This window comes from Barbus barbus (genome assembly GCF_936440315.1).
Source record: "Barbus barbus genome assembly, chromosome: 15".
Lineage (NCBI taxonomy): Eukaryota > Metazoa > Chordata > Actinopteri > Cypriniformes > Cyprinidae > Barbus > Barbus barbus.
The window spans coordinates 11,181,260-11,195,738 of NC_136743.1; the positions used below are offsets into that span (position 1 = coordinate 11,181,260).

General features: G+C 39.3%; 1 protein-coding gene across 1 annotated transcript in view; it reads right to left on the reverse strand.

The window, feature by feature from the left end:
* Nucleotides 1-14,479, reverse strand: part of LOC306881878 (laminin subunit gamma-1-like) — a 68,804-nt gene that overhangs the window by 11,939 nt on the left and 42,386 nt on the right. Inside the window, exons 2-7 of the mRNA XM_079436214.1 lie at nt 9,673-9,977; nt 5,595-5,725; nt 1,766-1,932; nt 913-1,101; nt 578-695; nt 315-413 (exon numbers count right to left, since the gene is read on the reverse strand). Coding sequence (XP_079292340.1) covers nt 315-413; nt 578-695; nt 913-1,101; nt 1,766-1,932; nt 5,595-5,725; nt 9,673-9,977 — 1,009 coding nt within the window. The remainder of the gene's footprint in view (nt 1-314; nt 414-577; nt 696-912; nt 1,102-1,765; nt 1,933-5,594; nt 5,726-9,672; nt 9,978-14,479) is intronic.

The window sequence follows — 14,479 nt, forward strand, 5'->3', positions numbered from 1 at the left end:
CGGAGTAGAGGTCAGACGCCCCTTATAAACATCCGTTTATAAAAGCTTTGACAGACATCCTCATAACAGAGCAGGAGCTGAAAGGCAGACGATCTTTATGGGGCTTTTGGAGTGTTGATGTTCGAGTTAATTCTGTTGATGACTCGCTTCTATTTGAGAACATATTTAAACAATCCTAGTAATTATAACTTTGGTCCTTGTGAACAAGTCAAGTATGGACAACACTATCAGCAGGGGTGTTTAAAAAGCCATAACATTTGCCATTGTGTGTGTGAACATGCGCATGAATGTTTTTCTAAAGTAATGAGTCTGACCTGTCACAGTTGAATCCATCCACATTTTCCTTGCACTGGCAGCGTCCGGTCTGGACATCACACTCCTGCGTGCTTCCAGCTGGATTACAAGAGCAGGGTCTGGACAGGCAAATAAGGCAGCAAGAAGGTCAAGGAGAAGGAATCAACTGATTAATGGGTCTGCAAATCAACTATAAGCTTCTCGAAATGAAGGACAGCTTCTGACGTCCTTACAAAGTTAAAAAGTGTGGTAGGTTGGTGGTTTATGAGTTAAAGCAATTTACCTGCAGCCTGCCTCAGTCAGTGTGTGGTACCCAGGCTGGCATCTGTCACACTTATCTCCCATGACTCCTGGCTTACAGCTACATCTGCCAGTGTTGTCACACTGGGTACTGAGAGTACCTGTAGATGAAGAACCAGTAAAACAAACGGTTGCAAAATCAAGTTCTCAAATTTACATCAAAACAAAAATGAAAAAAATAAGAAAACAAAAAACAAGCAAAGCAGAACAAGGCAAAGCAAAGCAAAGCAAAAAACGGAACAATAAAATAAAACTAAACAAGCATGGTTGTTTATGCATCTTCCACCTTGGCCTGGTGCAGTATGTCTTGTTACGCACCAACAGAGTTGCAGCTGCATGAGAGACAGCGCTGGCCGGAGGGGTCTCTGTAGTAGTTATCCAGGCATCGCTCACAGTTCGGCCCATCCGTATTGTCAGCACAGTTGCGGCAGTGACCTCCATGACCAGTGGCACGATACAGCTCAGGATCGTAGTAACATTCGGCGCTCTTTCCGTTACAATTACAAGCTGAAACAGAGAGACAACCTCCAGTCAGAACTTCAAATGTAAAAACTCCCAGGGGTGGCATTAATGTGAACATTACGCACACAATCACACTTGTACATGAAATAAATGCTTGAAAAATCTGGGGTGGTAAAGAAACTGAATTACACAGATGTGGTTTGGCATTCATCAGGATTTAGAGTAAGATTTCTGCTTGAGCAATTAGTGGACATGTTCATGAGAGAGAAATGGAAAGAGAGAGACAGTGGAAATAAGATGATGGAGGAGCGGGAGCTGTGTGGGTGTGAGAAGACTGGGTCTCAGGCTGCTGTACATCAGATGTGCACATTAGTCATGCATTTCCAGGAAGTGCCTGCATGCATGTGTCCAAAAAAAAGGGGAGGGAGGACACCAGACACCCCTTCCATATACAATATAACTTTGGTTTAAGAAAACAAAAATGACTCAGTATGGAGAAGGTTAGTCTGTGGGGAAAGACTGTAGCTCTCGATGTACTCATGACGGAGGTCAAATGGGTGGGATTCTGCATCTTTTTACTTATTAAACTCCATTTCTGAGAGGACATTAATGGGATTTTCCTTTACATGAGGAAAACCATTGAACGCAAATTATTATTATTTTTTTTTTTTTAAGGAAGAGTCGACTAAACACTGAAGACCAAACTTACGCAGACACTCGTTGGAATTGTCAGCGGTGGCTCTCCTCCAGGGACGGTCATTGTAGAAGGGCTTGCACACGTTGCAATCTGGTCCCTCTGTGTTGTGTTTGCAGTTACACACCAGCTTGCTGCGCTCTTTCTTCACACACTCGCTGGCATGGCCGTTACACTTGCACCTGGGTGGGGAGGGGGAAGGTAACAGACCGGTCAGGTGCAAAAGGCCACCACACAATGATAGGGCGCACTTACTGTATGTGTACACATCCTGCCGCTGTTGTGCGTAACACAAACCATGCAGGAACAAACGTACCGCAAAGCTGTTCAAACACAGAGCTCTGACGATGTTTGTTGAGCCTATCACTGAAATTGTCACTGCACCTTTGTTTTGAGATAGAGTAGCTGATGTCTGTGTCTTTATCCTGCCTGCCCTTTGATACAGCGGCAGAGAATATGCAGTACAGTACAGCACCACTACAGTATGCAGTACTTTTGACTGTTTTTAGTGCTTTTAACCTTTGGTAAATATTGCATACCAGAGCATATAAAAGATGGAAAACTTATTTAAATGATTACATTTTTAATTTTTGTTTTTCAAAAAATAAAAATCAAATTCAAAAACAGAATTAAAGCATCTTAAAAGTACTTATGCACTATATTTTAAGCCTTTCACTTTAGTATTTTTATTCAAATTTAGGGATATAATTAAATAATATTTTAATATATTTTTAAGAAATTATATGTAATAATATATTTAAAAATAAATACATTTATAATATACAGTGGTGTGAAAAAGTGTTGGCCCCCTTCCTGATTTTTTATTTTTTTGCATGTTTGTCACACTTTAATGTTTCAGATAATCAAACAAATTTAAATATTAAAATCAAAAGATAACACAAGTAAACACAACATGAAGGGAAACAAAATCCAAACCCACATGGCCCTGTGTGAAAAAGTGCTTGCCCCCTAAACCTAATAACTGTTTGGGTCACCCTTAGCAGCAACAACTGCAATCAAGCGTTTGCGATAACTTGCAATGAGTCTGTTACAGCGCTGTGGAGGAATTTTGGCCCACTCATCTTGGCAGAATTGTTGTAATTCAGCCACATTGGAGGGTTTTCGAGCATGAACTGCCTTTTTAAGGTCATGCCACAGCATCTCAATAGGATTCAGGTCGGGACTTTGACTAGGCCACTCCAAAGCCTTCATTTAGTTTTTCTTCAGCCATTCAGAGGTGGATTTGCTGGTGTGTTTTGGATCATTGTCCTGCTGCAGAACCCAAGTTCGCTTCAGCTTGAGGTCACAAACAGATGGTCGGACATTGTCCTTCAGGATTTTTTGGTAGACAGCTGAATTCATGGTTCCATTTATCACAGCAAGTCTTCCAGGTCCTGAAGCAGCAAAACAGCCCCAGACCATCACACTACCACCACCATATTTTACTGTTGGTATGATGTTCTTTTTCTGAAATGCTGTGTTACTTTTACGCCAGATGTAATGGGACACACAACTTCCAAAAAGTTCAACTTTTGTCTCGTCAGTCCACAGAGTATTTTCCCAAAAGTCTTGGGGATCATCAAGATGTTTTCTGGCAAAACTGAGATGAGCCTTTGTTCTTTTTGCTCAGCAGCGGTTTTCGTCTTGGAACTCTGCCATGCAGGCCATTTTTGCCCAATCTCTTTCTTATGGTGGAGTCATGAACACTGACCTTAACTGAGGCAAGTGAGGCCTGTAGTTCTTTAGATGTTGTTGTGGGGTCTTTTGTGACCTCTTGGATGAGTCGTCGCTGCGCTCTTGGGGTAAATTTGGACGGCCAGCCACTCCTGGGAAGGTTCACCACTGTTCCATGTTTTCGCCATTTGTGGATAATGGCTCTCACTGTGGTTCGCTGGAGTCCCAAAGCTTTAGAAATTAGAGCTTTAAAAAAGCTTTATAACCTTTTCCAGACTGATAGATCTCAATTACTTTCTTTCTCGTTTGTTCCTGAATTTCTTTGGATCTCAACATGATGTGTAGCTTTTGAGGATCTTTTGGTCTACTTCACTTTGTCAGGCAGGTCCTATTTAAGTGATTTCTTGATTGCGAACAGGTGTGGCAGTAATCAGGCCTGGGTGTGGCTAGAGAAACTGAACTCAGGTGTGATAAACCACAGTTATGTTTTAACGGGTAAACAAACAAACAAACAAACAAAACACTTTCACACAGGGCCATGTGGGTTTGGATTTTGTTTTGCCTTCATAAAAATAACCCTTCATTTAAAATGTTTTTTACACCACTGTATTTCCAAAATGCACAAATACACGTACAAGAGTGCTTGACAATGTCTTTATCCGTTAAGAAGACTAAAATGGAAACACATATACAGCATAAATTCCAAGATATGCATATAAAAAAAAAAAAATCTAATTAATCCGCTACTATTTCTTCTTTGAACAGTCCATTTGCTCCCATATAATCAAATGTATAATAGTTAATAAAATAGTTTGTGGCTGCATCTTTAATTTCGCTTTTCACAATTTTCAGCAGAAGTGTCAATTTGCAAAAATTCACTTTAACATGAGATGCAGCTTTTATTTCACTTTTTTTTTTATTTTTTTTTTATATAAATTAAATTTGCAACTTAGAACGCTTCAAAAAATAACATGACAAAAATATACTGAAACATGAGAAAAGTAGTTCTAAAGCTTTCTCTCTCACTATTTTCAGTGCCAATGTTTGGGCACAAAATCTTATTTGTCCTCAACTCCACTTGTCATGAGCACACAGCAACGAATATATTCGCCAATGGAGATAACTTGACAGATGCCTCAGAACAAGAGAGGGCTTGTGCAGCTAAAGCCACCTCTTGCACATTGTCTCAGGTGATCCTTGGCAAAGCCTCATGGAAAAGGTGACGTGAGGAATAACAACTTGGTAGAGGATGTTCACTCAAACATGCATTCTTCCCTAATCCTAATATATATTTATCACGGATACAATAAAACTCCCAGGATGCTATGCTTCTGGTGATCAGATCATGTGTCTGCTGGACAGGAGCTCAGAGGCCGTAAGGCAGCAGGTGTAAATTATTCCCTTTGGCCTCGGTCTTCTTCCCTTCCCTTTCCAGACTCTCTGCCCACCCCATTCCAGTTCCACTGCACTCTGTAATCCAGCACTCCCAGGCAGGAATGTAGGGAATGTGGACTGTGTAATGGAAATCTGCTCCACAATTTCAAAAAGTTTAAGGTGAAAAGACATGCAATGGCGCACGTAGAGATGTTTCACATTTGCTCGACAGTGGTCTGATCCCTCATACGGGCTTCTTCAGCATGTCCTTCATCCCTAAACCTCACTGTCATAGTATATGGAGGTAAAGATGTAATCACTTCATTGCTGTACCTAGAATTCATTGTTCTAGTCCTTTCACATATACAATTGAACAAAAGGGTTTAAAACAAAGAATTCTTGTGCTATTATCTTGACTATAGGCTCGATCTCACAGAGAGTGCGTTTTCCCATGAAGCAAGATTTTAAAATGAAGCAATGCATCCCAATTAACCTATTTAGCTCAAAGCATGAAAACTCACACCGCAACGATCTAATCTTTCAAAGCGGTGGTTCATTTCTTTTGTTTGCACACTGAAAAAACCTCATCTTTCGGGTCACATGTCCAGCATTCTAGATGGAGCTGTTGATATCCATGGTGTGAGTACAAGGAAGATATGTGAATGCCTCAAACTATATACTAACATATTTATGCAGGAGAGTGAAGCAACAGAGAGAACCACGACCAGAACAGCTGGAGATTCTGATTTTAACTTTTATTACGTTCAGAGAGCAGATGATGAAACAGAAAACCTACCTGCCCCCCACAGCGAAGTCAGAGATAGCGTAGTAGTAGGATTTGAGGACTTTGGGATCGTTGAAAACTTCATCTCCGAAAGTGTTTAATCTGTTCAGGGTCACTCTGATGTCCGTGGCAGTCACCCAATCCTGATAGAGAGAAACAAAATGGCAACTTAGGCATTTAAAAAAAATAAAATGAAATTTACAAAATGGGACAATAAAAGCAAGAATGTAGACACAGAAAGGCCAGTCATAGATGAGCATGTAGCATTTTTGTTTTCATTTTTTGGAATAGTTACTACAGTGGTTTTAGCAGGGAAGAATTCTTCCCATCTGTTCTGTGTGCAGATGTCTAAAGAAAATAAATCCTCAGGCCTCTAATCTAAACCAAACCTGCTGGAGTCACGGTCTGGCACTGTAATGTCTGCAGAAAGGTTTCATGGGAAGAGAAAAACACCAGTGTGACGTTAAGCATGTAAATTTCATTTAGAATAATGTCGAGCAGTACTTGCAGTTGAACTTTGGCTGTTTGCGGCCACATGCTGGGAGTGCCAATGGGAACAATCTCAGGAATCAACGAAAACATGAGTCAGACCAAGACTTTAGTCCTTTTATAAAAGCTTTGCAAGCATTTCCTCTGGTTTCGCTATAAACCGTGCGAGTTGTTATTTTACAAGCGGTGCTGACAGAATAACAAAGGAGGTCAAAGTGGAACCAGGCAACCCTGTAACAACGGTGAACATTTTCAGTCCACTAAACCCCTGCTGGAACTGAAGAGGAAACCTCCTTAAGTCATTCTGACAGCTTATCCATAGCTGACAGCCGTGATTCAGAGCATGTTCCTGTTTGGGAAGAGAGCCAAAGACACCGCAGTTCTCTTCCCCTAGAGAAACATGTTACATAAACACAGATTTATCACACTGAAATGTGGGGATCATCAATAATACCAGATTTTCCTCACACAAAGCTACACTATATTTAGGGATAGGCAGCATGATCAAAATCTTCTATCAAGGTGTGAGTAGTTGTCACAAATGTATTTCACAACATCTTAGCTAAATGTTACATATTTTTATATTGTTTATAAATTACTATTTAAGGAGTATAATAATCCATTTCTAAAAGATTAAAAAATATATTAAAAGCACTACAGTGTCCATCTGATTATTTTTTTTAACTTTATATTTGGACGAGCTGCATAAATCTGTCATCAGAGCAAAAACAGCTTCACTTCACTTAACGTGATTAAAAGCAAAAGACTAAAATGATAAACAGATCACTTTAGACTCGAAATTCTGCCTAAATTCTAGAGTCTGAATATAGTGTTTAAAAATATGCACTACTTCATAAGGCCATTTTTTGAGTTTGACAGTTATAGTCACCATCCGCTTTCATAGTCTGGAAAAGAGCAAACAGGACTCCTATTGTGTTTTGCGGAAAACTTACATCATGTGTTTTAAGCAAAAACGATGATGACAGGATTTTCACATTTGAGTGCACTTTGACTTTAACCCTTTTCAGTCCCCAAGAAATGTGATTCAACAAAATCAGCAGCACTGCTTGGAAACAAAAGAGAGAACATATAAAAGTAACAGCTAATTATCAACTAATGATATTAATGACAGATGATGAGTGAAGCCAGTTTGTTGTGGATCATTTTCAAAGTCCACAAGCAAACTAGTCATCTTCACTCATCACACACTTCTATAAAGGACCGGGCATGACAGCCACATAAACCCACCGAAACAGATCCATTCCTATAAAAAGAGTTTAGGCCTTTGGCATTAATAGCTTTACGCCACATGAGATGTCTGATATGGAAGTATCTGGCGACAGGGCTAAAATTGTACATTTGGTAAAGGTAAAATTACATTTGAAAAGCAACATTACAATAAATAAATAAATAAATAAATAAAAATAACAAAAACAAATGTTTACCATAATAATACTGCTTAATGTTGTTAAAGGCGCAGTCCAACAAGAATATAAATCTCTTCCTACATTAAATTCTCTTTTGTGAATCAGAAACCACATAGACCGACTTGAATTTTCAACATATGACAGCACATGGTGAAAAAACTGATAAAAAATAATTCAAGGAGACACAAATCAACACAGATCCAAGTGTCCTAGCTCTTGCATGTGCACTGCACCTTGTACATCACATGCACACAAACTCTTTTCCAGCAGTGTCCCGTGTGCTGCCAAGCACAATCAGAATGGGGTGGGAAATCTGGGGGTGTCACCTAGTAAAATGTTGCAACTGTTGGCTGTGCTGAGAGAGCGGGAGGTGACGTAGCACCTGGACAGCGCACAACGGGTCTCACGAACACACAGCAGTCAGCCTGCCTGCTTCCATGCATGAATTCAGCCATACATTATCTGCTGTCCACCCACTCGTGCTCATATCTCACACACTTAACCTTTTTTCGCCTCCCTGTAACCACGGTAGCATCTTGTTTTGCCTCGGCATGCAGACCGCTTTCTCTGCCTGACAACAAATTCCATAGTCAGCACACGGAAGGACTGACTCCGCTCACATCGGGTTGAGCGTCTGTCTCTTATTCAGCTAATTAGTCTGAAAAATGTTTTTTTCTGTGGTTGTGGTCTCAGGAAATATCAAGTTCTGGTGAAATTAAACAAAGTAACAGTAGGATTTCTGCATAGCAGTAATTTTGTGGTGCGTAACGGGCAGAAACATGTCGTAAACCCATTTAACAATAAAATTGATGCTTTTATGAAGCAACGTAATAAACCTCTGTGAAGTTGGCACCCCATTAAAAGCAATAATGACCAAAATTGTGCCATTCATTTGAGCAGATTTGTGCTGCAAAAATTAATGTTTGTGCTGGTTTGGTGTTTGAGATATGAAACAATTTTTTTGACCGTGTGATGTCACCCCATGTTGCCCAAATTGCTCCAAATCGGTGCAGTTCATTTGGGTCGGTTTGTGCTGTTAAAACAAACACTGTATCCATTTTCCTTCCTTAGATATAACCAAATTGTTTTCGGGAGCTGTGATGTTGCTCTCCACCCTAGTTCATCTAAAATCGCACAAAACTGGTGTCATTCATTTGTGCTCAGTTTGTGCTGTTGAAATGAACATCATATATATTTCCCCTTTTTAGAAATAAACATAATTCGGGGCAATGACTCTCTAAACCAGTGCTGTTCGTTTGTGCCGGTTTGTCGTTAAAAGAAACCAAACCAGCCCAAACGTTTGTTTTTGTGGCACAAATCAGCACAAATGTAGCACAAACAAATGGCATAGTTTTGGTGATTATTTCTTTTTATGTGGTGCCAACTTCACGGAGGTACAAAACCATGGTGTTCAGCCATGAAAGATAAAGTAAAATAAACAAAACAAAAAACAACATAGGTGCTCGGCCATGAAAATAAATAAATAACACAAAAAAAAAATAAGTATACACCAATAGGGGGGCTAGGCAAAATTTTGTCTTGGAGAAATTAATTTTTTATACATAAAGGATGCATTGAATTTAAAGATTTTCCCAGGCAAAAACCATTAAATATATGTGATAAGAAATGTTTCTTAAACACCAAATCAGCAGGTTAGAAAGATAATGTAGCACTGAAGACTAAAGTAGTTCCTGCTGAAAAATCAGCTAGGAATACATCAAATAAACAAACAATCATCATTTAAAAGTAGATGTGATCCACTTCAATGTTACTATTACTTTATCATTTGATCAATTTCTAAATTATTTTCTGCTATTGCAGTTACAATAGCAACTTGGTGCGACTTCTTTTCCAGAAAATAAATGGAAATTGTTTTTGTTATATTTTGCTAATACTAATATCTCTCACATGCAAACACTTCTAAATTATGAGCTGTTTGTTTGAGGCTGTGGAACGTTGCTCAATCTGGACTGAAAAATCTTGGAAAAGTAACTTGGCTGCAATCGCACATTACTCCACAACCACACATCTGGAAACTGAGTTTTTGATTCCCACCATCAACTTTGTTATGTCTGAGACTGTGAGTGGTGTAAACGCTTTTCACGAGTGAGTTAGAGTAATCAAGGGAAGGTGAGTGAGAACTCAAAAAGAGACAAAATAGAAGACTGGTTTACCTGCAGTACAGGGCTGCTGTCAAAGTTATATGCACCGGGACGGCCCTCAAGCGTAGAGAAGGCCACGTTTCCTCCGGTGAGCGGTGAGATGTCGCTAAACTCATCTGTGCACTGAGCCTGCTGCTCGTCCTCACCAGTGCGGATGAAGCCACGGTTGATCTTGCTGTAGGTCTTCTCGCAGGAGCCGCTGTAGTACTGGTAGGGAGTCCAGGGCCCATCTTCACTAGTGCGCTTGTAGATGGCAAAGCTCTCAGGACGGCTGGTGTGAAACTTCAGGCGCACATAGGTGATGTCGAAAGCCTTGCCTAGAAGAAGAGAGAAGGCAATATTAAGCCCTGCAGTTTATTCGTCATTCCTTCAAAACACACTGAAAACACTAAAACTTAACACTATAACTCAATGAACCGGGGATGAACGGATCATTACCAGTCCTAATTTTTAAATGGGGAAATGCAAACAATTTTAAATAGTTGGGCACACGATGCATGGGAAAGTCACAGATAAGCATATGATCAGATACAGTGAGGATATGCAGAATATATGTAGGTAAACAGAAGTGAGATTAGTGAGATGTGCTCTTTAAATATACAGGGACTGCAAGGCAGATATCACAGATAAACTGGTAGTGGTGTCTGCAAGCTAAAGGTAGAACGGAGTTCAGATAAAGCAGAAGATGACTGGATACCATATGCTCTCTTTTCTAAGCAATCTGTGCTTCGGTACGGCCCACTAGCAGATAGAGCCGGATTCAAGGCCTGGATAAGACACTAAGTCAGTACCGCAGGTGTCAAACATACACACATCTCTTAAAGAATGCACAGAAAAAGGTTAAGCAGACAAGCCTGATATTACACACAGCTGGCATAACGCCATGCAAACATAACCTTGTTTCACTCAAAGAGCTCCTTCCTGTCTGATAAGATCTGCAAATCCATGCCCTCAAATTTCCATTTGCTAATTTTTGCCCTCTAGCTGCCGAAATATTCAGGACCGTAAACACCTTAGAAATTAGAGGGGGACGCCCCAATTTTTGTGATTGTGACATAATATTTTTTAAATGTATAAAAACAATGACCTGAATGATAAACATGCATTTCATTTCTGATTTTTTGTTTATTAGTTCAGGTTGTAAAATAGCAGGTGGCGTTTATGAATTAATTTATAGGCTATTTCTAAGGAAAAAAAAAAACTTAAAATAATTGTAAAAATAAAGATGTGCATTCAAAATGTATTTGTATTTGATCCTCCACATACACTACCTTTCATTTTCAAAACCTGGCACATTTTAAACAAGTTTTTTACTTTTTTAAATCTCTTTCATCTCTGCTGCAATTGGAATCATTTCATCATCAAGCAGCCTGAAATCCTTCTTTTCACTATTTAATGCATAACATGCAATAAAATAATTGTCTTGTAAAAAAGACTAGAAGAGCATCTCCTCAAATTTTTTTTCTTTACAAGAAGCTTCGTTTTTTTGTGCTAGTCTGGATTTCTGCAGCTTTGTCAGGTCCTCCAGCAATTATACGGAGCGTGTAAAAATATTTTTTTCATGTCTGAGCAAGCTGTGTGTGTTTGGCAGATACTGCAACCAGGAGCCAAATGGAAATGGTATGGAGAGACATTTATTTAGTGTGAAGAAAATGACACCATCTTACAGCAAGGCCACGGGGGGGGGGGAATCAATGTTTGTTTCAGCAAAGAATTTGCTCTCCAAAAAAATCCGCAAAAACTAGGGACAACTGTGTTAAGTAAATACACCGAAAGATTGCACCAAAAAGTTAAACTACAGCTAAAGCAAGGACTGATTTAAAGCAATGACAAAGAGACTCGATACCTTGCAGCAGTTTCTGAGGACATTATGGCTGTTAACATGAAAATTAACTTGCTGAATTTTAGGAGCCCTCGGTACACATCATGCTGTCAAGGTCAAAGTTCAACAGAAGTGAGAGAGATTTTTACAATAGGGCGTGAGCTTTAAGCTTTTCTGTCAGTGAATGGGTTGAAATGCCTCATGTAGTGCTTAACAGAAGTTGACTCATGGTGAATCAAAGATTTCAAAGGATCAATCTGCACAAAATAGCTAGCTGTCATGCTCCAAAAAGTATTGAAAAAATCCCAGAGAACTACTTCATTAGACTTTTCCTTTACACAAGCCATTGTGTGGTGTCAGAAGACCTGGAATATGCTGAGCATGTAACATGGATGCTGTTTTCAATACAATGTAAGTGGAAGGTGACAGTTTGCTATACAAATACATTGTTCATTTAAGTGAACTTGCACATGCACTATAGATACAACAAAACAGAGCTTACAAATAAATAGTTCACTCAAAAATTAACTGTCAATTTATGTTAGGACCCAACTTAGAGACCAACATAAAAACCGTTCAGAAAAATTATTTGAAAACAAACTGCAATAGCCAGGGATGAAATGTATGAATAAAAAAGAAAACGCAACAAAAGTCAACCAAGAGTAAATAAACTTAGAGAATAACTTACAGCTAACTAATCTAAAACGACCTCTTCCTCAGAATTTAACTTTCATCACTCCTGAAACTAAAACACAAAAGCAATCTTGCAGGTCAGCAACCCTCACTAGCCTGTAAAAAACTAAAACAAACAAACAAACATCAAAACAACAAGATGTCCTAGGCCCACGTTGTTCCAAACCTGTATGACCTTTTCTTTTGTAGAACACAAAAGAAACATATTTTTCCATACAGCGGCAATTGTTTTGGACCCCATTGACCTTCATTGTATGGGCAAAAACATATTTTGTATTTTACATAACTAGGTTTGGAAAGACATTGGGGTGCGTAAATGAGAGATTTTTAATGTTTGAGAGAACTATCATTTTAAGTGACCAGAAACAACTAAACAAGACTGCCCTGACTGCACTGGCCTTTGCAAAAGAGTGAAAATGATGACGGTCACGCTTGTGAAATAAGACAGTATTCCCTTTCATGCACACTGGAAAATTCCAGGACAGCACAACAGTGAGTCAAAGGTATTTTCCAGCAGTTTTATCCAATAGTTGTCCATATTTCTAATGGGCCTTTCAAATTCTACTCCTCTCTTGGCGAACAACTTACTCTTACTCACAACCATAATCCAGATGTTTTCAAGCCATGATTTTACCTTAACTTGTCTCTTGATCATATCGTAATTCACTGCAGGTCAAGTGCAATGAAAAAGACTGGAAACATATGCAGAAACATTGGGACTAAATGGAGCCATTTCCCAATTCAAGTCCCACTCTGAACACTGGAACACCCCAAGGCTTCCACATATGGCACCGCTATGCCATGGATCCGACAACAGCAGGATGACTTTTAAAACCCAATACCCAAACAATGCAATGCCTTAAAGCATTCACATGTGAGTCGTACATGCTCTTCGCTGACGTCGCGGCGAACAGTGCCATCATTGATGCCTCACCTCTGAAGTCTCCCCGGAATTCTTGCAAAACAAGATGAACCAAATCTTTTGGCAAAGCCGTGAAGAATAGAGCCAGAAGCTGGCTGAGAGGAAAACAAAAAAGCTCCTTCACGTAGTCAATCCGCTTCAGGAGGACAGACAAAGAGCACTTGAGCACTGACTCGTAGTGCTCACTGGAGCAGTGCTGGAGCTCAAAGGCATGACTGAAGCCAGGGCACACATGAAGAGGAAAGGGTCAGGCCCTGTGGGGGACGTCGCACTGGAAGGTCTTTGAACTTACACTTGATGACATCTTATCTTTGTCACCAAGCCATAGACTGAGAGGGCGTGATTTCAGGGTCTACATACAGTTTCAAACATTTCCAAACAATGTTTGAAAGATAATAACAGTAAAATACATTTATAATTATATCACCGCAGCAAAGGTGATAAGGAGATTAAGAAAAAACATCCTAATAAGACATGCAGTCAGCTAAAAAAAAAAAAAAGAAAAGAAAAAAAGGAAACCTGATGTTCTTGTGATCCCAAAAATATTGCACATCCTTTGGGCGATTAATCATTTCCTTTGGGTCAACAAAGCAGACATTACACAGACCTAAACCATCATTGAATGCAGCTGTAAGGGAAGTAGCCACAGGTGTCCCCCTGAAGCTGAGAAAAGTCCCAATGAATGAGCAGAAGGAGCCTCTTTCTCCGAGTGTGCATCACCTGGTAGACATGCTAGGATGGAGAACATACTAGAAGATATGAAACAAATTAACTATCAGACTATATTTCAGAATGTAAGAGAATTTGTGGAGATAGGCCTATAGTGCTCATTATTTGCTATTATTGTGTGATTGCTGGTTTTATTTGATAATTCTCATGGGAAAAAGCCACTCTCTCTGCTCATGAACTCGACTGATGTGTTGAGGTCTACTCCAGGAGTTTAGCTTTTCACAAACTCAACTTAATTAGGCTTATATGGAGGCAAATTGAAGGGCTCTTTTATCTTCACATTAATGGGAAATTCCTCTGTGCCTAATCACTTATTCATCACTGCAGCCACTGAATGCAGATATTAAGTCGACTTTAATCCATATATCAGTGGGGTCTGAAAGTCCGCTACTCCTATAGTTAACTTAAAAACTATACCATAAATAAAAGCATACAAAAATGTATTTATTATTTTTTATAGTAACTTTAAAACTTTGTCGTTTCTATCAAGTTTAAATGAAAAAAAGTCCACATTTTTCTAAAAAGATTCAGATATTTGTATCCCTCAGTATATTCCTAATTTAAGTTAATGTAAATACAATAAAAATGCTGCCACATTATTCCTGTCTTGAAGAAGCTGTAAGAAGTCCATGAAGAGTGGCACCTGAATGACA